The 20,807-nt window shown below is 53.4% G+C and overlaps 7 protein-coding genes across 7 annotated transcripts; 4 read left to right on the top strand and 3 right to left on the bottom strand.

The window, feature by feature from the left end:
• Window positions 1-244: 244 nt before the first annotated feature.
• TGME49_270020 (hypothetical protein) lies at window positions 245-946 on the bottom strand (the record flags this gene model as incomplete). Its single annotated transcript, XM_002365639.1, has 1 exon — window positions 245-946. The coding sequence occupies one exon, from the start codon at window positions 944-946 to the stop codon at window positions 245-247; it is 702 nt and encodes a 233-aa protein (XP_002365680.1).
• Window positions 947-2,182: 1,236 nt separating this feature from the next.
• TGME49_270030 (hypothetical protein) lies at window positions 2,183-2,918 on the bottom strand (the record flags this gene model as incomplete). Its single annotated transcript, XM_002365640.1, has 1 exon — window positions 2,183-2,918. The coding sequence occupies one exon, from the start codon at window positions 2,916-2,918 to the stop codon at window positions 2,457-2,459; it is 462 nt and encodes a 153-aa protein (XP_002365681.1). The 3' UTR covers window positions 2,183-2,456.
• A 1,026-nt stretch (window positions 2,919-3,944) lies between these two features.
• TGME49_270040 (hypothetical protein) lies at window positions 3,945-4,514 on the bottom strand (the record flags this gene model as incomplete). The annotated part of the gene is made up of 1 exon (XM_002365641.1): window positions 3,945-4,514. One exon carries the CDS (start codon window positions 4,512-4,514, stop codon window positions 3,945-3,947), a length of 570 nt encoding a protein of 189 aa, XP_002365682.1.
• Window positions 4,515-5,743: 1,229 nt separating this feature from the next.
• Window positions 5,744-7,135, top strand: TGME49_270050 (hypothetical protein; the record flags this gene model as incomplete). Its single annotated transcript, XM_002365642.1, has 1 exon — window positions 5,744-7,135. One exon carries the CDS (start codon window positions 5,744-5,746, stop codon window positions 7,133-7,135), a length of 1,392 nt encoding a protein of 463 aa, XP_002365683.1.
• Window positions 7,136-9,110: 1,975 nt separating this feature from the next.
• On the top strand, window positions 9,111-11,412 carry TGME49_270060 (hypothetical protein; the record flags this gene model as incomplete). Its single annotated transcript, XM_002365643.1, has 1 exon — window positions 9,111-11,412. The coding sequence occupies one exon, from the start codon at window positions 9,111-9,113 to the stop codon at window positions 11,073-11,075; it is 1,965 nt and encodes a 654-aa protein (XP_002365684.1). The 3' UTR covers window positions 11,076-11,412.
• Window positions 11,413-14,603: 3,191 nt separating this feature from the next.
• On the top strand, window positions 14,604-17,574 carry TGME49_270070 (synaptobrevin family protein; the record flags this gene model as incomplete). Its single annotated transcript, XM_002365644.2, has 5 exons — window positions 14,604-14,782; window positions 15,280-15,473; window positions 16,384-16,530; window positions 16,653-16,696; window positions 17,461-17,574. The coding sequence occupies 5 exons, from the start codon at window positions 14,604-14,606 to the stop codon at window positions 17,572-17,574; spliced, it is 678 nt and encodes a 225-aa protein (XP_002365685.1).
• Window positions 17,575-17,883: 309 nt separating this feature from the next.
• On the top strand, window positions 17,884-19,637 carry TGME49_270080 (hypothetical protein; the record flags this gene model as incomplete). Its single annotated transcript, XM_018781566.1, has 3 exons — window positions 17,884-17,912; window positions 18,329-18,476; window positions 19,587-19,637. 3 exons carry the CDS (start codon window positions 17,884-17,886, stop codon window positions 19,635-19,637), a joined length of 228 nt encoding a protein of 75 aa, XP_018636602.1.
• Between the last annotated feature and the right edge of the window lie 1,170 nt (window positions 19,638-20,807).

The following is a 20,807-nucleotide window of genomic DNA, read 5'->3' as shown; positions in this document are numbered from 1 at the left end:
TACGGACGCCTGCATACCTCTGTATGGGGGACGGGTGCTCTTGTGGTCGCTTGCACAGAGCCGTACTCCTTTTATATCAGCGTGCGTATGCGTTTGCATGTATGAGTGTGTTGTGCATTGGGGAGTGTGTCTGCAGAAATAGTAATGTAGGCAAAGCTTTGCTGATACCAAAACGTAGGTGCAACCTAATCTTTTTGGCCAGATGCACGCGTCTAGTGGCGCGCATGCAGTTGCCACACGGGGGTCAGGTGCTACCGCGCCGGAGTGTTCTTCCTGCAGACAGAAGAAGAGGGGATGTAGCTTTTCGTCCGTGTGCTTCCGCTTTTCTCGGTTTCTGGCGTCGTGAAAAGAAGTAGTATAGCCGGAGGTTCAGTCCCATCCAGTGTGTCTGTGTCTCTCTGAAGGAGAGCACAAAGTGTGGAATGCCTCTTTCTTTCCCTCTGTTTTTGTCAAAACCTCTCTTTACGCAAACCACCCAGAATGCAATGGATTTTCTGCTGGCACGCATGGGTGGGTCGATGTGCACATCTTTCCACTGATGAAAGAAGAGCTCTGCGTTTCTGAATCTCGTTTCTTCCCCATCTTTCGTCTGCGGAGGGCGACTCACGGAACCGTATGAATTGTGTAGCGAAGCACGTACAGCGGTCTGTGTGCCGTCTGTCCATCTCGAAAAAGGCAAAACGAGCCGTACCACCGCCGAAATCCAGACACGAGCAGACAACAACAGAGCCATGTGCTCCGAAGCTTCGAAGTAATGTCTCTTGCGGAATTGGACGCACATAAACACAGTGTATGTGCATGTGCAGACAAATGTCTTTTCATTTGCCTCTCTCCACACACACGCACACCCAGCGCCCACCCAAGCACACTGACACAAAGACAAGGTTTTCAACTTTTTCGGGTTCGCCGTATAATCCTGTAGTAGATTTAAAAACGCATGTGCCATAAGGAATTTCAGAAAGGTGTTCGCGTCCGTCAGTGTACATTGAGGCCGTCCACGGTGGCATAACGAAAAACAAACTCCACGCCGGTTTTGTCACGCATCAATTGTGCGTGGTGTGTAGCTCGGCGCAGCATCAAGAGACCAGCGCCACAATTCAACTGTCCCTGTGCTCCGCATTCACCACCGACCGCGCGAGAACAAGGGGCAGAGAAAAAGACACACTGCTCTACCGCGTCGTGAAACGTGAGAGTGAACCCATGCAAGCCACACAAATTAGAATGGATGTGAATCCCTGTAACGTGAAGACGACACAGCCGATATAATGACAACAAGAATCGAGAAGCAAGTACCTTCTTTTCAGGCGCTTTTGAAGTCACAAGCAACTCCGGCGGCACCTCCAGAGAAACCCTTGGCGTGCTTACGAGTGAAGAGGAATTGGTTTGTTGCATTGTCTTTTGCTGACAATTATGGTGATCGTCTTACCTATGCATGTACGTGGCTTTACACATACATGTGCACACACGCTGAGGAGCTCATCCGAAAACGTGAACCGCCATATCGTTGACGTACCCAGTTCCATCACGCCTGAAGAATGAACATCAAGCAAAATGACACTGAGTAATACAACTCGAAACATATACATACAGTTTCCGGGACACGACGAAAAGTATATACGTCCCGCATAAAACTTTGGGTTTAATTGTCTAGTCGTGCTCTTGCGCATCGCCAACGGCAACCTCTCGCGTGAAATAGGCGGCACTACACTCGCATTAACCCATTGTCCACTATATCCGGTAACAACTTCCGTTCCTCGAAGAAGCGCATTTCAACAATTATACAAAAACACCTGATATTCTCTCGTCTTAAGGTAAAATGCCGGCTCCTACAAAGCACTGAGAAATCCTTCTTTCATCTGATTTCTCTGAATCATATCTACGACACCTGCGTTTTCTTGTTTTCTCTACACAGTGCTCGACTGTCAAATTCTACGCAGAGAAAGTAGTGAATGATGAGTCGAAGAGGCACTTTACAGTGTACCTGCCTCATCAGACGCTCCACACCACACACCCGTTTGCTGAAACCTTCTACGCGATGCTCCTCTCTAGTAAATTCCCTCATTCCGGAGGTAAGCATAATGGAATGACTAGACAAGCTTTTCCTCTGGCACAGTTGTCACCTGCTCCTTGACGAAGACAGGACGAACCGACTCAACTTTCCCCCATCAAAGATCTCCAGCGCGAAAAAAGGATTTACTTTGCTGCCACATGAGGAAGATCGAGAGAAACAAAGCCCAACTCAGGCACCGGGCAAGTACTCGTTCCCGACTTTGGATTTGAGCACCCCCCCCCTCCACGGACAGCATGAGACCACAGAGGAGTGACGGACGACAAAAAAACAGGAAAATTCTTGGAAAACACACACAGACGGACGTTTTCTAGGCACTGCTCATCGACAGCGGCTTGTCAGGCTACTCACAGGTAAGTCTTACCATTTTGACACACGAGACTGTTGATCAGATCTTTCGCACGTAACCCCGCGCCGGCAGTACATAGCCATACCTGTTTGTGTATGAGAGAAGACGAACCCAGCAAAACCTTTGACTACACAAGACACCGACTTCATCGAAACGGCTTTGCTGGTCTGCCCAACGTGTATGCTCTGACACGGTCGGTCCTGAGCAGGTGGTCAGTCGCATATGAGAATGTGGACGTATAAAACAAGCGAACGCAAGAAGTATCTCGGCGAGTTCTCCCTGTTGAGGGCAGGCCACGATGCCCGTGTCGCTCTTTAGGTCGCTGCGTCCCTGACGCGTAGGTCGCTTACTGACGCTACAAGCTTGTTTCTCGGTAGCGGAAAAAGCCATACAACCACGGGAGTTCTTGAACGGATGTAGAGTGTGAAGAAGAATGCCGAACATTTCAGAGAATAACAGGGGTAAGCAGACGATGGAAAGTCCCGAAACTTTAAGTGGCATGCCGCTATGATTAACGACACACCACACCTGTGTGTGTTGGTCCCGTTGGATACCGTCCAATCTGAGAGGCACATGTGTGAGCAGTTGCCCCGTGAAGATCGTGCCTCTTATCCATCTGGCCTTTCGTCTACATCGTTGTACGTTTCTTAGCAGATGGACAAACGCACCGTTGCCATCGCAGGGGCTCGTCTATCAGCACTCACAGCGTTCCGAGTGCTCCGCAGACGTTGGGGTAACCTACATTCGACTAAGGGTGTCCGCACGCCACCACTGCGCCACCTCGAGCAGCTGTGCCGTTTCCTCGGTAAATGAAGAGGATAAAAGAACTTCCCAGTGCCAATTTTGGTAGCGACGGACAGATATACCTGCCCGCCTAGTACGGCAGTGTCTCACAGACGGTCACAGTGTCAACCACATGATCACAACCCCGAATTTTTCATCGAACCAGAAGAGACATATAGACCTGAATGTAGGAACACAAGCCGCCGATCGCACTGAGACCTCTGTAACTCGAGTTCAGAGGTCGTTTGAGCGTAGCTAAAGGAGCGGGCGGTGAGTTCAGGACTTTCGCATATGGAGCGCCTGCACAAACCAGCTGTACAGCTGGGCTTCCGACTGACTCAATATTAGTCACGCCAGCTGCCGCAGCAAGTACTGTCGTGCGGGCGAACAGCGTGCAAAACGCTAGGTAAAATGCTCTCTTTACCGTTACACAGATGTCTACGAGTATGCTCATGAGGTTTGCCACAGTGTATATCCTCACAGGATAACCTCTATGTGCGCCTCCGATAACGTGCGTCGTTCTAAGAATACACCTGGTGAACGTCCCCTGAACCCTGAACCGAGCATCTGAAGAAAATGCTTGCCTTGGCGATCTAGGTTTAGTTCGCGACGGCTTTGCCGGTTGAGAAAGTGCCCGACGGTGGGGAGAAGCGGCAGCGCCAGAATCCGGCTCTCGAACTCCGCACACATTTCACCGCTCAAGCTTATACATCCCTGATGGAAGTTTAACGTCGAGAAGGTCGGTCAGCAGCTTTCGGTCAGTTTGTGATGTGTGAGCTGAAACACTACGGCATCGGTGCGGCCGAGGGATCCACTACTCTCGTCCTTGTCCAAGCTAAGGAAGCTAGACTTCTCCTGCCGTGCACTGTTTTGCAGCCGAATTCGCGAAAAACGAAACCGAATCTTTTCTTGAGAGGCCGTGGAACACAAAGGACGACGAGGATTCCTGTGACACTCGGCACCCCACAGTCGACAGCTATTCCTCGGGTTACGGTATCTAAGGGAAAGTACGTGACAAAACCGGGTCCACCCTAAACCACAAATATCTGTGTAGATATACTCTAGCCTGCGCGCGATTACCCTCTTGAGGGACTCAGTCAACGAACCTTGTGGCCGAAATTCACATACTGTGCCAGAGGTGAAGGCCAACGGCTCCAGGGAGACGCACACCGCTTCGGCCGTACAACCGAGCGCCCAGTTCGTCTCCCACGACTGTGCAAAAGATAAATCACTCTGGAAAAAAACTGAACGTTTCCTGCTCCTTTCCCTTCGCTTCAAGGAGAAAACGCTAATGAGTGAGAGTCCGGCGATCATAAACCGAACCGCTCTGAAATGGTCGTCCTCGTGCTTGTGTCGCAAACGGGGTCGGGGGCAGGAAACAATGCATTACCGCGTAAAAGCTGTGCTCGCACGCGAACGCGCTGAGAGTTGACCAAGTGCACACTACGCATAATGCTCAACTTGATTTTCAGATTCTTTTTTTTTCATCGCTCAGATAAGGTGCTCGAGGCGTCTCCGACATTTGAAGTGTGCACCCACTGAAGCGACGAGAGGTGACCAGGCAACTGGGGACGAGACTGCCCGCCGGACGGAAAATCCCTGCACATCTCTCGCTTTTCTTCCGAAGAAATATGTTCTTTTGGAGCGTTCTGGAACGTTTTTCTCGACGACCGGCCAGCACCCAAGTGCATCGAGACAAACAATTGCTGCCGCTGGTGTCCGCAAATGGAAACGCGAATTAGTCCGTCGTTCTCCTTTTGCCCGACTTCCAGTTGCTGACTACTACACAGAAGCTGCTGAGCGTCTAGGGTCCATCATTCCAAATTTCCCGGAAGTGGATCAGAAACTATTCTCTTGTCAAAGCCTTCCATCCACAGGGAAAGCGGCTTCCTAGCCGATCCGCACTAACTGCGTTCCGACATACTCTCCTGTGATATTTGAGATTTGGACGACGGAGTGCGCCTGGCGCGACTCGCGAACAGCGAGGAGACGGCGATGAGTCTGCCCGGAGGTGTCAACGCAGTTGCCTAGTGCGCTTCTAGATGTAGTGTAGCAACCGTTTTAGGAGATCTGCAGGTCAAAGATTGTAGCGAGAAAGGCAGCGACTCTCTGTTTCAACTAGACGAACTTCGTACACAGTTTTGGACCTACGTCGGGAAGGCCGGCTCGTATCCCCCCCCCCCTTCGCTTCTTCCGGCCGCTACCGTGAATTCACAAATCCCGCAGCCCCACGAATTCACAGCAAGCTTCTCAGTCTACGGTCTCGGCAATGCCGCGCGAGCCGTGGCTGAAACTCGCCTTTGGAGGTAGTCCTGTTTAGATCTGTTCTGTCGGGTGTGCCGTCGAAGACCGCCTTCTCTTCATTGATTACCTGTATATCACTTTGAATTGCAGGGTATTTTGACCGTGCTTTGCGGAACGCCAGAAGCTCCTCAGTGAGGCCACAAGCCACGGCGGAAGTTCCCCTTCGCCTGGAACCTGTCCTATCTATCAGTTGGCCCTCGAAAAACAACGCTTTTTTGGGAGACAAAGCCGCAGGACACATGAAGGGGGCGGCCACCGAACCCAGCGGCGGAGAGGCGCAAGCCATTGCGTCTGTTCCCTCCACCGTTGACACGCCTTCGGAAATGGTGCCTCACCGGCCTCGCCGCTCGGCCGCGGCCGCAGCAGATGCAGCGATTTCTCGCTTTTTTGCTCCCGCTTCTCGAGAACCGGGGTGGGAACATGTTGGTGAATCTCGCAGAGCTCGTGTCCGGCCAGCTCAAGCCTCTTCGCGAGGTGTTGGTGGGAGAAACCCGCACACTCCGGGGAGCAACTCTGCTACGCGCACACAGCCAGAGTCACGACGTGAGCGGCGGAAGCGGCAGAGGTCGGAGAAACGCATGCAGACTTGTCTGGAGACCTCTGGCGCGGAGGCAGTCCTCGCCTCGAAGTCGGGAGAGCCTTTTGGAGGCGCTGAGACAGAGGCGTCGTGCCTCTACGGAGGCGCAAGCGACGCAAATTCGATTCCGCGTCCTTCAGTGCAGGAGGTGTCAGCGGCGACACCTGTTAATTCTATTCAGCAGGCGCTTCACCCAGTTCAAATCACTGACCGACGCCTCGCGACAGAAGGACGAGGCGAACCCTCCACAACGAGCAGGCCGTCGAGCCAACCAGGAGAGCCTGGAAAACCCAGAGGTCAAGTGGATGAGATCGCAGGTGCTCTGAAGGGAATTGCAGCGGCTCTTCGAGGACTCGAGACACCTGAGGCGGCGGCTGGGAACGCGGCCACTAAACCTGTCGGGTCCTGGGGTTTCTTCTGTATGGGGTGGGGGCAGCCGCCCCCGGGATTTTCCATTCCTGCGCTGCAGCAACCTGGATTCGTCGGTGTCACTTCCCCCTATCCGCCAGAGGACGGTAGCGCGGGCGTCTGGGGAAACCCCAGCTCTGTGGTCTTGCCGGCGGAACGAGTGCCGGCGCCTGCTCGCGGATCTGTAACTGTCCTGCCATCGTCTGTGCGAGCACCGATGCGAGTCTCATTTGTCCCCTCAGCGGTGCCAGCATCGTCCGTGTCAGCTGCAGCGATTCCAGGATCCACGCTGCAAGGAGCGACGGTCCCACTCTCGTGGGTCGCATCTGGTCCAGGCACCCCGGTGCCTGCGCCAGTGTCCACAGCTGTGCCGGCTTCTGCCGCATGTGCACCTACGCGAACAACAGAGCCGGTGGCTTCAGCAGAGGGATCGTACTTTTCTCTGGGTCCAGCCACTCTTCTGACCGAACCCCACCACGGCGCCGCCGGCGTCAACGCATGCGGCTGGAATGCTGAGTGCGTCGTGGCTGCGCGTTCTCCCTTGAATTCGAGCAGCAGACATGGGAAGCGAATGACGTGTGAGTGGAGCGACAGGAACGTGTCATCCGCTCCAAAGGTTGTTGAAGATGGACTTCTTAGAATGTAGTCCGGAATTCGGAACCACTTGTCAGGAACATGCACGCTCGAAAACCACCAGCTAGAAACAAGGGGGTGCAGAGAGGAGTTACACTCGCGACATCGCGCAGCCGAACGTGTAGTGACTGGAAACAATTTAGGACCGCCTCTTCAAAAGGATCTTCATCACTGCAGACGATTTCTGAGATATCCGCTGCGTTTCTTCGCATGTTTGCCTTCTGGTGATGAACGATGTGTTGACTGCGTGGTCTTGACCGTTGCTCAAGGTATTACAGCAGTGGTCGAAGTGTGTGTGTGTGTAACGTTTTTTATGTGGATGCGCGCGTGACTGCATTCAAAATTCCCTCTTGTTGCAGCCACAGCGGGTGATTCGGCGTCTGGTGCTCTCTGAATAGGAGAATGCCACTGGCTTAAGTTCTATATATTTTGGTGCAACCGGTACGGTTGTATCTTTCCCAGACTGTCAGAAGGTTCGTTGAGAACGTTAACGGCCATGTGTGTCTGATTCTGTTGGGTCTACCCGGGAAAAGGACTGTGTACAGTCATGCGCCACAAAAACGTTAGGCGAGACTGTGTCAGGCACGAGACTGGACCGTATAATGATTCAACATATACTGATGCCTCAGTCTGAACACGGCCCCTCTGGTGCTGCTCGTCGTGGGTCGGTTCTGACTTTCTGACATTAAATCAGGAGCACCGCGGCTCGGCAATTTTCGCAACACGTAGATAGTCACCACAATTGTACCTGAACCTTATGTGGAAGGTCTCCAGGTTACAGCACTCTAGCAAACACTCCATCGGGAACTTCGAGGCAGAACTGAATGAACTGACTGCCATTCTGGTCTTTCCGGCACACGTGCAGTCGCTCCGTGTCAGCTTGTCCCGTCGAGGAAATACATAGCCTGAATACCATAATACCGTACACTAGCCGAAGAGAAGCTACGTTCCATCCCTGCTGACACTCCTGATGCCTCCTGAACTCCCGGACCTCAACGAGCGGCCGGCGCACCAGCCGCCAGCAAGGCACAGAATGCGTTAACCTCGTCTGAGGACGCTAGCGATGGTAAATTTCAAAGGCGGATCCGGCTTCGACGTTTTTTCCTTCTCCACGTTCTTCGAGTATCCGGTTTCCGCGATAAGCTGGCTGGCGATGTGTTTACCTCTGGGTACGCAATACACACACGTTTCATCTGCGGACGCGGCGTTTACAGCGTAGAATGCGGACGGGGGGGCCCAGTGGCAGGAATTCGCGGACGCTCGGTGAGGACTGGGACGCCAAAAGTTTTTCTGGAGCGCGTGCGATCTCTACTGCGGATTTTTGAGGAGAAATTTGGTTTTCTCAGTGGCTCTAAAAGTTTTCCTCGCAGCTTTCCTGCGTCGCTGTTCGAATTCACCACCGCAAGAAAAACCACTGTCCGCTCGACGTTTGGCAACCGCGTGGACGGGGTGGTGCAGGTGCAGAGACTTAGTGTGTGGGGGGAGGGCACCAGACTTTTTGCAAGTCAATGGCCGCTTGACTTCGTTGGCATGTTTCGCTAGTTCTCTACCGCACTTTCGGAGGGTCTGTATCCTTGGTACATGGAGGCCTGTGACGGGACCCGTCGGGGGACCCAGGTTCGTGACTAAGCTGAGTCAAGCCCTGTATATCGCCGACGTCACCGCGCGGAGGTTGCAGCACAGAAGAAATTCCACTGCACTTGACACCTAGAGACCGGTTTCTGTTTCAGCTATCTTCATTCTTTTCCGGTGAGGGAAGGGCGCAGCACAGACCGCCGTACTTTGTCGTCGTCCACTCCAACGAGCACCTCTTGCACGCGAGCGAGTCACCGGTTGCCCTTGAACCTGGGATTCTTTTGGCACACACTTGGACAAATGCGTGACTGTCGAAGTCCCGTGGACAGCAGTGCCTCAAGTGTACTTGCGTGACTGTTTGCAGCGCACGCACGGTGCAGAACAGGAAATAAGTGCCAGAATTTCTCACCGCGATGCCGTCTGGGCCGCCAGCGCCAGAGTGCCCCGTTCTTCTGCCTTCCAAACTCACAGGACCGCGAGATGGTGCCGGCATGCCGCGACAGGGTTTGTCCGCTTCCGTTAAGTCCGAAGTGGCGATCGAGGTCAGTGCAAACGAACAATCTGTGCGGGTGCAGTGCCTCAGACCCGCGTGCAACGAGAGACTCTCTGCGCAGATTCTCCAAGCAATCGAACACATTTCAGAACGCTCTCTCTCTGGGACGGTCGCTCCCACCCCCTCGCTTCACCGGCACGGTTTGGAAGAAACTCCAGGACGGGTCGACGAGTTGATCAACGCAGCGGCGCGTTCTTTCTCTGCCACCCGAGCATTAGACACAACAAGAAGTGGAGCTGCTCCGCTGCGAGCGGCACCCTCGAATTTCGCCTCTCTCCAGCGCCGCTCTGCCGCCTCAACGCGTCCGACGAGTGAAGAGCGACCCCCGGTTTCCTTGGAAAGCAGCCGAGAAAACGCCGAAGAAGCCACAATGAATCGCGCGAACCCCCGACAGGCGCCCGGCCCCCGGGATCAGACAAACAACACGGCGACTCGCACGCCCAACGATGGAGAACTTCTCGACGCAGCTCCGCGGACGGATGGTGCCAGCAGAACTGCATGCGACAACGTGCGGGACAGTGGAAATCGGTCGACTGGGCAGCGGGATAACAGGAAGAAAGCCGGCGACGATGCTCGGCCTGGCGAACCTCGCGCAGTTACTCGCGCGGACGCAGCCGCCGCGGTGGCTTTGAATTCGCGAGAGCAGTCCGACGCACGGCCGCCGTCCCCCCGAACTCGGGACTCCCGTTCTCGCCGACCCACCTCAACTTCTTTGACCTCGGCAGATCGCAACGGGAGAACGGGTGAAAGTGGACCGAGCAAAAGACCGAGGGGCCCCGACGGCCGCTTCGTCAGGTCCGCGTCGGGTGGGGGACAAGCGGCAGCGAGGAGCAGAGTGCGAGATGCGGCAGGCAGCAAACAAAGTCAAAGCAGCAAGCAAACGCAAAGCCGTGCAGCTCGTGTCAGTGGACACACCGCGACTAGCCAGGAGAAGGGAAGCGAACGAAACAACGTCGCACCGGTGGTGCCGGACCTCGGTCGACGGCCGGCGAAGCCTCCTAGCTCGGGTGGTAGGCCAGAGAGGCGCGGGAGCCCCAGTTCAAACTTTGAGCGACCCAACAACGCCGTCGTGGGCACTGCGACTGGAAACGCGACTGCGGCAGACGGGAGCACGGGAGCCTCTTTCCGGGTGGGCCAGCGATCTGGCGCAGCGGATTCAACCCAAGCGACGGGGGATACACGCGTCACGAGTCATCGAACAGGCGACAACGTCGCTGTTTCGGACGATGTACCCGTACCCCCAACGCGTGAGGAGACCCGGGACCCCGGCGAAGCCGTCCGCGTCATTGAGGCACTGTGCCAAGCTGTCACGGCTCTTCAAGAGCTTCGGTCACATCCGAGTGAGACGGCAGGTCCAAGCCAACCGGCAGGGTCCGGTGGGGGCTTCTGGGGCTGTCTGTGTGTTGGGTGGGGGACGCCCCCACCAAGCATGTCGCCTGGAGTCATGACGCAGGCACCGCACCCGTCCAGGTTCCAGTGGAACATAGGTCGGCCGCAGTCGGGATCGGGGCCGTCCACTGTGGCTCCTACTGTGGAACCGTCTGTCACTGTGACCTCGTCCTTGGCGCCGAGCTCGTGCTCCAACGGCGGAGTTGAGGCGCCTCCATTTGACACGACAATCCTGCCTGCAGTGGGCGACTGTGAACGCGTTTGTAGTACAAGCAGTTCTGTGGGCGATTTCAGTCCCAGCCGCCGGGTGTCGGTCGAGCCAGCGTCGTGTGCGGACCCGAATCGGCCCCAAGAAGACACGATTCGCGAACTCGATCAGTGGCTACGACTCTTGCGAGCTCCGTTACTACCTGCCGCCGAGAAATGGAGGTGCTGAGTCTCGGGATGGAGCCTGACAGACTTGTTTCGGCAACTGTAATAATTTGAAGGTCCTTTGGAGACGTACGCGTAACCTTGCATTATCGTTTCGTTCGCTCAACATATCTGTGACGCGTTTCAAGAGCTCTGCGGAGGGGGTCCAGATGAGCCAACATTAAGGGTGACAGTGATCGCGAGCGGTGGGAAGCTCTCTCCGTAAATCTTCCTCTTTCGAATTCCAGCCAGCGACCCGGTGTAGCCCGGATACGTGCTGTGAGGCGCTTGCGAACGGGGTATTTGTTGATTTGTATATTGCACTCCGCCAATGATGCGTGAATGCCGATGGGGGTCCGTTTCTTGATTCGAAGCTCGCCAGCGACTGCGCTGCACGCGCTTTGAGCCGCGACAAACGTAATGTAGCCGCTACTGGGGTCTTTCGCTTGCAATTATTGGCTTTGGGAGCTGTTTCCCTTCCGGTTTCTCTGAGACCAGGCACCAGAGTATAGGTTGCAGGACGCGCTGAACAATTGGGGCTCCTCTGGGTTCACGCGCGCCACTTCAGATATCCAATTCTTTTTTTTTCGTCGTTGCGATCCCCAATCTGAAGTGCGTGGGACTTTTCAAGAAACATCAGCATGTGGGAGTTTCATTAAAAGACGCCAAACTGGTGTCTTCACATTCATTCAGCGTGATATATCGCGGTGCTTCCCGAGTGTACATATCTGCGTATAGCGCAGATCAAAACCATTAGGAGTTCCGTTGTCTTGACTATGCTTCAGGCGTTTTATCTTAGCGCGTGCCTCTGTTTTTGTCCCTGACAGTGGAAAGTTGCCCCGTGCAGTGAATGGCTGCTGGACAGCGCGGATATCGTGAGACGGAATGCCCGCCTCATTCAGGACGTTTTCAGAAGCATAGCCAATCCCTCGCCTGTGTGGAAGGAACGATGCCCCACCGGATGCAGCAGACCTTTCACCTCTGTGCCATGGTAGGAACTTGGTCGTAAGGCAGCACTGCTTTTCAGCACCGTACGCATGGTGTTCTCTACTCGTGATTAATGCTTTTGACCGCACCCCTACGCGGCCTTCTTCCGTAGATGTGTGACCGATCCCGGATCCCTAACCCTTAGAAAATAGACGCCTTTTCTTATCAACGCGAAGTTTCCTGGTGGTAATCGTGCTAACGAAATCAAATGACCAGAGATGACAGGTCCAATTGCCTGAACGGAACACCGTTGACGGCCTACCACGATTGCTTCTCAGATACTTTCTACATACAGACACTTAATCTCCACGTCGGCGCATTCCTCTCTCTGAACAAGTTTCAGTTGGAAACCACGCTGCGAAATCAGATGTAATACGTGAGCTGGATTAACCACAGTTTTTTTGCTGGCAACAGACACATCCCGGTCGCTGGCCGCAGGCCTAAACGCATGCGACGTGCGTCCGTCGACTGCCAGCCTTCGCCACCTTGGTAGTGGAGCATAGTTGAATTTAACACAAACTGGGTTGCTCGGTAAGTGAACGAATCTCTCGTGGCATATTAGTCAAAGTAGCTTCGTCTCTGAGAGCATGCGCATGCCCTTTGTCGGCTAAAACAGACCGTGGAATAGAGTTGAGCAACAGCAGGTGTTTGTGTTAGAGTTTGCCTTATCGCGGTGCTTGAGTTCATTTTTTGCATGAGGCTCTCAAAAATGATTTTTGTGAAATATGATTGCTGTCGCTAGGCCTAAATACACTTTGTGAAACGGAGTTGGCAAACTGCTTCGATGGGGAGCCACTTTCTCGCATAACGGCTATGCGACTCGTGTCGACATGTATCACCTGGGAATCTCCAAGCAAGGAAGGGCGCCGGAACAATAACTGGCGGCAGAAACGTGATTTCTTTTGGGGAGTCTTTATGAAGACAAGTTTGCATTCACCATTTTCACGTAGAACCATGAACAAACTGCACAGCGTGTCCGTGTGAGGGCAACCGAGAGTCCAGCCTCGCGTCTTGGGTGTCAAGAGGTCAGAAAGTCAGTAAACCCTCGAAGAAAACGAACAGGTGATGCGACTAAAACGGCTCTCCTTGTGGCAGAACAGACTTGCCGGACTAACATCCTCGCAACCGCGATACGTGCTACCTCAGAACTAAGCGATCTTCACACTCACGTACCTCAGGAGTTGAACTGGAAAGGGAGCTGCAGAAATCGCACTGAGGTCTAGAAAGAAGAATCGGCACATGACGTAGTAAAGCCTTTGAGGTGATCATATCAAAATGCCCGTGGAAAGAAGCAAATATTCATGCTTGCCCACGAATTCAAGCACTTCTCGACCTGTAGGTCCCGGCATGTAAGTTAGCGTCGTGTGGACTCAAGAGATAACAACCACATTTTCAGTGCACGCTTCTTTGTCCCACCACAACTGTGGCGGCTACCTGGGAAGTAAATTACGGGAAGCTGCACAAGGCAGTCTAACATAAAACTCTGGATGAGTCAGACGCTGCAACCGTCAACTCTGTCGATTGGAACTTGAAGTGACCACAGGTGTAGAGGGCTTCAGAGTGTCACGGACAATGAAGAGTTAGAGTTTAAGTCTATAACAGCTAGACGAACATGGTAAAGGCATAGGGAAAAAGTGTTTTCTCTGTACGTGGAGAAGCCCGAGTCCGTTTTTTCCATGGATCAGTTTCTCAGGATCGTCGGCTTGCCTTTACCGCTACCGCATGCATGGCGTCGATTTCGCATTCCACTTCCGTCCGTTTTCGCTTCTTCCACACTACAGGTTGTTGAGAAAAACACGCCGTCGACTGTGACTCGAATTCTGAAACGAACGCAGTCTTTTCTGCATGACGCTTCACGTGCTTTTCGCTTCTTCGCCGACTGAAAACTCGACGTTTCGTGCACGCAACTCAGCGTACCACTTTCGTTCGTTGTCTCGCCAGCAGCGCTCCTCAGGAGGTCTGATCTTTTTCTGTGTCTTTTCCAGGGAGCGTTTTTCCTGCCTCAGGGAAAAGCGAGTTACTTGCTCTCGAGGCACACCGCGGCGGTTTTTTCCCCACCCGTTCTCCCGAGACTCTTCAGTGTGTGTACCTTGTGTGCGTGACAACCTGTTGGTCGAGAACAGCGAAGCGACGGTCGAGGTGCACGGGGAATCTCTTCTGTCCTGTTGTTTCCCTTTTTTTCAGTTAAAACGAACGACCCGAGCGGCAGGCCTCACCTGTGCCTTTGTTTTTCTTCCTTTTTACCGAAACTTTTCGCTCAGGCTACCGAGACGCCCGTTCTTCAGCTGCTTCGCGGCTCTCTCATTTTTCGTATGCCCGTTGAGAAGCGAGCAGCGACAGCGTCTGTCTCGCAAGTTGTCCCGTCGACTCGGATGCTGGGGAGCAGCAGACGCCTCTACACGTCTCGATGTTCCACTTTTTCTTTCTTGGACAGCCGTGACGTTCAGTCTCCCTGTAGACAGGTTCGGCTCCTGAGGCTCGGGAACTTTCCCCCAGTCGCTCTGTCGCCACCCTCTCGACAGCCTGAACAGCGGCGCTGCGCTGGCTCTCCTTCGCCTCTCTCCATATGTGCGACATCACTTTCGTGAGCCGGGCGTCTGACGGCCTGCTCCTCGCGGAGTCCTGGGACGACGCCACGGCGAATCCCCAACTGCATGCGCTCAAGCAACAGGCCAAACAAGTTCTGAAACGCATTGGTCACGGCCCACTTCGATGCTCCATCGATGCCGGCTCTTACAAATACCAGTAAGAAAGTCGAAAGACCCATACCCACACGATTCCAACATATATGCGTATCTATCTATCGATACCTATCTATCTATATCTATCGATACCTATCTATGTCTATCTATCTATGTCTATCTATATCTATATCTATCTATATCTATCTATATCTATTTATCTATATACATACATGCATACACGATTCTCTGCGCGAAACTCGCTTGTCCACTTCTGCGTCTCGCTGAATCCGTCCATCAACATCGTTCTCTCTGTAAACGCTTATATATATATATATGTATATGTATGTATATGTATATGTCTGTGTCTCGGTGTTTGTACCGTATATGCGTCTGCCTTTGTGGGGTAGGCGTAGATGCCTGTGGGTCGGTGGATTTTTGGACAGGGGCATGGGTGGCGAGCCGTCTGGATGTTCGAAAGACTCACAGGGGTGAGAGTTGCGGCAGCGCACAGAGAGGCGGGAGACTGGCGTATGCGCTGTGCGGGTCTTGCTTCCCCAGCTACCTGATTGCGGATGGAGTTGCGTTCATGACGGTTTGCGGCGGCTCCTATCCGAAGAAACTCGCTTTTTCGTTTCTGGAAGACATTCAGCGCGCGTTTCAAGAAGAGCTGCAGACGTCGTTCGGGACGCATGCAGTCGACTATCGCTCTATCATCGAGACGATCGAGAAGCCGTACTACTTCGTCAAATTCGGTGAGCAAAACGCAAATGCGAAGTGGGTGCCTCTTCCCAGGACGAAGAAGCTGGACGAACGGCGGAAGGGAGGTGCAGGCGGTGAAACGCACGGTGGCTCGTGGATCCGCCCAACAAGACAAGGAGTCCAATGCCAAGGCGCGAAGACGCGTTGCGCGTCGTAGCGCAGAAGATGAAGAGAAGATCGTTCACGCTTTAGATAAGGGAAAAACGGCGAGAAGGAAGTTCATGCATACAAAAAGGAGATGCTTCGCTGGAAAGTCAGCGGCCGCGCGCCGCGGTGTGCACAGGAAAAAATCCTGACAGGCGAGGAGGAAGAAGAGGAGATGGAGGCGACGAGATTCTCTCCGCGATGCTTTTGCTCTCTTGGTTCAAAGAAAAGTTCGTTTTCCTTTCCGCGGGGTGGCATGCGGCCTCAGGACCGTGGCATCATCCCGTTTGGAGTAGAAGAGAAAGCAGGAAAAGTTCGTTTTTCTTTTCGGCAATCAGCAGAGAAGAGACACTGTACGTAGATCTGATCTGTCTTGCGGAGGCAGAGGGCGACAGACCCAACAGCTTCCTCAGGCGTTGCGTCGTCCTTCTTCTCGCTTTCTTCGCCTGTCTCTCCTCGATTTCCGTCCTATCCTGGCGACTTCCTTTCGCCTCCTCTAAGGTCTCTTCTCCCCTCAAAACCAACAGTTGTTAACAAGCTGTGCACGCATCCGGATCTTCACTTGGTAGTCGCCTGTGCTCTTCTTGAATGCACCCGCGCGTCTTTGTCTGCGGAGAGAGGGGAGCCAGAAAGGCCTTCCTTGGAGCCGAGACGAATGCGTCTGAACGCGCGCATCCCCTTTCTTCCCTGTCTCTCTGCCTGGCCTGTGTTTGCCTCCTGTCGATCGCGGCTCTTCGTTCTCTCTGTTCGTTCTGTCAGACCGAGTCATCCAGAGAAAGAAACAGGACTACCGCGACCCTGACTCCAGCCGCGCACTGAACAAGCTGAACGAGTCTCTGACGGAAGTGACAGGCATCATGAGGCGGAACATCGAAGACATTCTTCAGCGCGGCGAGAATCTTGAAGGTAACGCTTTCCTCGATGTCTCCTTTGCTAAAAAGTCCTGCGGAGCGTCCTCTCTGTCGTTTTTCCTGTTCGCTCTTTTTACTCTCGCGTTCACTTCTCTGCTTCTGTCTCCCTTTTCGCAGATGTGGGGAAGAAGGCTGGAGACCTGAAGGATGCTTCAGCGAAGGTGAGACATTTTTTCTTGCGCGGGAGAGCGCTCAATCGTGCAGAGAAAAGAGAATCGGGGCAAACGGAGGAAGGGGAAACGTCCGGGGAGAAGAGGGTCGGTGCTTCACGCTTCGCTGTCCGTTGCCTCTGCGTTTCGCCTCTCCCATTAGAGACAGCAAGCTCCAGAGTGGAACGTCTCAGGCGCCCGAGACTCTCTCTTGTCGCGAAATATCTCTGTATCGCTCTTTCTTTCTTCTGCTCTCTAGGATCTATGTCTTCCCTCGCCAGTCGAGGAGGGGAGCCACCGTTTTAGCTGCGTTCGGCCGTGTGTTCGGCGCCACGATTCTCGACTCGGTGTCTGTCTCTGTGGTTTTTTCCTTCACGAGTTGGCTCGACAACTGGAGTCTTCTCTTTGCCCGGTTCCCTGCGACGCAGCTCTGTCTTCACTCCTGGGTGTCGGCTCTCGCTTTGTAGAGCTGCTCCTCTTTTCCTACATCTTCCTGTAGCGATTCACCGTCTCGAGCGTTCTCCTGGGGTCTGGCCGTCCATCTCGACGCTCTGTCGCGCCTCCTTCGATTTGCCGCCGCGTCGTCCTCTGCGGAGCTGGGCTGGGGAGGGCAGTCGAGAAAACGTTGCATGCACTTTTGCATGTCTTTGGGGAAATTTTTGCTTGCTCGTGGCTGTACGTACTCCAGCTTTCGCGCGTTGTTGTGGAGTTCCAAGTCCGTTTCCTGCCCTCGTTTGCAACTCGCGTTCTGTGCATTTCCTTCTTTTCCGTTGCAGTTCAAGGGCCTCGCGAAGGCGCTGAGTTTCCGGGCAATGCTGCAGCAGTATGCACCTCTCGTGATGATGTGCCTCTTTTTCGCGATCTTGATTTTCTGGAAACTCTTCCTCTGACCGCCGGTTTGGAGCTCTTCTCTTTTCAAAGAAACAAAGAGTCGCGAAGTCTCTCTGCACCTCGAGACAGGCTGTAGCTTTTTCCAAGGGCGGGGGGTCTCCTTTCGCCTGTGTGCGTCGCCTGTCGTCGGAGAGAGCCTCTCTGGCTCCTGCACTCTCGACGGCCTCACCGTTCTCGTTTTCTCTGTTCTTCCTCGGACTCGCGGCTCCTCTCTAGCGCTCGCGGCACCTGCGCGGCGTTGACTTTTCGCCTACTGTTTTTCAAGGAACAGCCTGCGTTTGCCGCTCTCTCGAGAAGAGAGAACAACCATGACCGCTCGCCTACGCAGATGTACGTGGTAAGGTTCTGTACCCCAGTTCTTGTCTACGGAGCGCCGTCTCGCACAGACAACGTTTGAACGTCTGTCGCCTACCGTGCTGCGGCAGCGTCGCTTGCGTACAAGTTGAGGAGACAAAGGGAGACACTCTGCTCTTGTCACCGATTCTGTCTGCGTAGCGCCGTCCTTCTCCGCCCTCCCTCCCTGTGGAGTCCTCTCTGTTTTTGCCTCTCTCTCTTGTTCTTTTTCCTCGCCGTTTCTCGGCAGAAACTCTCAAAGCTCCCTCCGTTTCGCTTTCGCTCTGCCACTGCTGGAACGCTTTCTCTCCTGTCTCGTCGCGGTTTCCTTTCCGTTCTCGCTCTTCGTTCTCTCCACGCGCGACATGCAAGCGAGACACTGAAAGTACAACCTTCTCCCGAATGTGCCAGCCTGCACAGTCGCGTTCTCGATAACCTGAAACGGACGCCGACGCCTGAGAAAAGTTGTAGATGCGTTGCAGGAGAAAGCAGGACAGAGAAAGGAGCAGTGACACACAGAGATAACAAAAGAAGCACTGAACAAAGTGGAGGCACCGCAACACAGCAGGTACGGAGACCAGGCAGACTCCAAGCAAAAGAAGCGGCGAAGGCGTCGGACAGAGAAACATGCACACATATATATATATATATATATATGTATATAGATGTATATATATATATATATATGTATATATATATATGCATATGCATTCGTTATATTTGCATGCCCGCAAGGCGTTTAGAGAAAAGACATTCAATCATATACATATACATATATGTATATATATACACATTCACACCATATATGTATGCTTGCACGGGGTTTGAAGGAGAGACATCCAACCGTATTTTTATGTAAAATGTAGAGATGATGGAAGCTCCAGAGAGATAAAGCTGCAAGTTTCGGTAGAGGAAATGGAGACTGAGAAGTTTCCGGTTCGCAGGAGTGGGGAGGAATCAGTGAGCGTGGCGGAGATTCAGGTTTGACAACAGCTGGAAGGTCGCGAGAAGTTGTGAAACTCTGGGAGCAAGGGAGCGACGGAGAACTGCTTGGCTGAGAGGACGGCGAGATGCCCAAGAAAGGAGAGAGAGACATCTTGTATGTTTACAGAGAGAGGTACCTTGTAGAATCCGAAAACGGTGTGACGCGTAGCTTGAGAGAGAGACAGTTGGACTCACGGGCATCGCCGGAAGAGATGCGCATGCTCAGAGGAGGACAGAAGAGTTCCCCGGAGAAGGCGCTAGACACTAACGACATTCACCAAGAGAGATGACCAGACCTGGGAGTGAAACATACATCTCTACACAGACATACCAGTCCATCTGTCCCTCGACAATCGCATCTGCACAACTCCACATGGACATATCCAGTTTTATGGGCATGCGGTTCCCCTTTTCTGAGACTTGTTCTACCACGAGATTTATCTGCGATGTGAGCGGCTGGGTCCTGCTCGAGGTATTTCGTCTCGCTTTTATTTCTCTCATGGTTTGTATCTCTCCTTCACTGTATCTCCTTGTGGTTCTCTCAGTCTCTATGTCTCGCTCTTCATCGGTGTATCTCTTCCAATGCACCTCCTTCCGCCTCTACACGAATGTTTGCCTCTGGCGTTTGATGTCCTTCTTTTTGTCACACTCTCTCTGTCTCTCTTGTTTAGTGTGCTTCTCCTGTTCTTCGTAGGACCAAGAGCAGTGGCCAGCATCTCCGTTCTCGTCCAGCGTTTCCACGTAAAATCGAGAGAAACTGACCTTTTTCTCGCGTTGCACAAGCCCCAGGAAGACCGCGAGAGCAAGCTGAGGGGATCTTAACGTACCGATCCCTGGAACTTTTTCCCTCCTCTGTGCTGGTTTCGTCCATGTGTTTCTTCTCGCTTTCTTCCCTGTTTATTCGGCAATTCATTCTCTAATTTCTCCCCTAGTTTCCTCTATTTTGTCCGCCGCCTGCTCCGCTCTCTTCTTCTCTTTCACCGTCCGAGGCGGGAGGAAGTCCAGTTAGATGCACACGCAGCGCAGACGCGCTTTCTTGCCCTCCTTTGTTCCTTTCCACCAGCAAAGAGTTGAGAGGAATAACAGGGAAGAGAAGACAATCCGTGGAGCGGAAAAAAACGAGGAGAAGAATCAGTTTTTCACCTGAACGACAAGACCTCCGCGCCACCTGAGGCGCGCGGCAACGCATGCACAGTCGACGCTCGTGTCTTCTTCGTCTTGGACGTCTTCTCTTTTCTAGCTTTTTTCTTCTCAAACACCGTCTTCTCTTCCTCTTTCTTCTGCCCGTTTCTTTGCCTCTTCTTTCTTCTCTCTCTTCTTTTCTCTTCCTTTCCCCCTCTTTCTTCCTCTCCTTCCCCCTTCGTGTCTCTGTCTTGACCCTCTCGGCACAACGCACACTCGACCCTCTGCGGCTGTCTCGTTTCTCTGGACGATCTAGGCGTCTCGCCTTCTTGTAGCAGTTCTTTCTTTTTTCTCTCTTCTTCCCTTGCTTCCTCCTTCCGTGCTCCCTTCTCCTTTCTCTGTTCTCTCCTCCCTCATCGTTGGCACCGTCGCTTCTCTCCAACGTTCTTTCTTCTGCGCTGCGGCCTCAGATGAAAGCTCCAGACCACTGACGAAGTTCCGCGATGTTGCGAGACTGCGCAAAGAAAGCGGGGACAGAGTACGATAGAGGAAGAAACACAGCGAGAAGGAAGCGCGGAGCAAGAGAGCAGAGAGAACAGAGAATGCATTCGACTGGAGCGCCTTCTCTCGTCAAGGTCAACACAGGCTCTCTGACTCTTTCCTTTTAGTCCTCTCTCGCCTTCTTCTCTCCGCAAGACAACAGATTCACAGAGAGTACGGTGGAGGCTCCGACGCGAGGAAGAGACGAACGAGGAGGCAGGGCGAAGAGCGCTTTCCTTTTCCAGGCGGACGA

This window comes from Toxoplasma gondii, chromosome VIII, assembly GCF_000006565.2.
Source record: "Toxoplasma gondii ME49 chromosome VIII, whole genome shotgun sequence".
NCBI classification, from domain to species: domain Eukaryota; phylum Apicomplexa; class Conoidasida; order Eucoccidiorida; family Sarcocystidae; genus Toxoplasma; species Toxoplasma gondii.
Note: the sequence above shows the minus strand (reverse complement) of the source record. Positions and strands in the feature narration are given on the sequence as shown.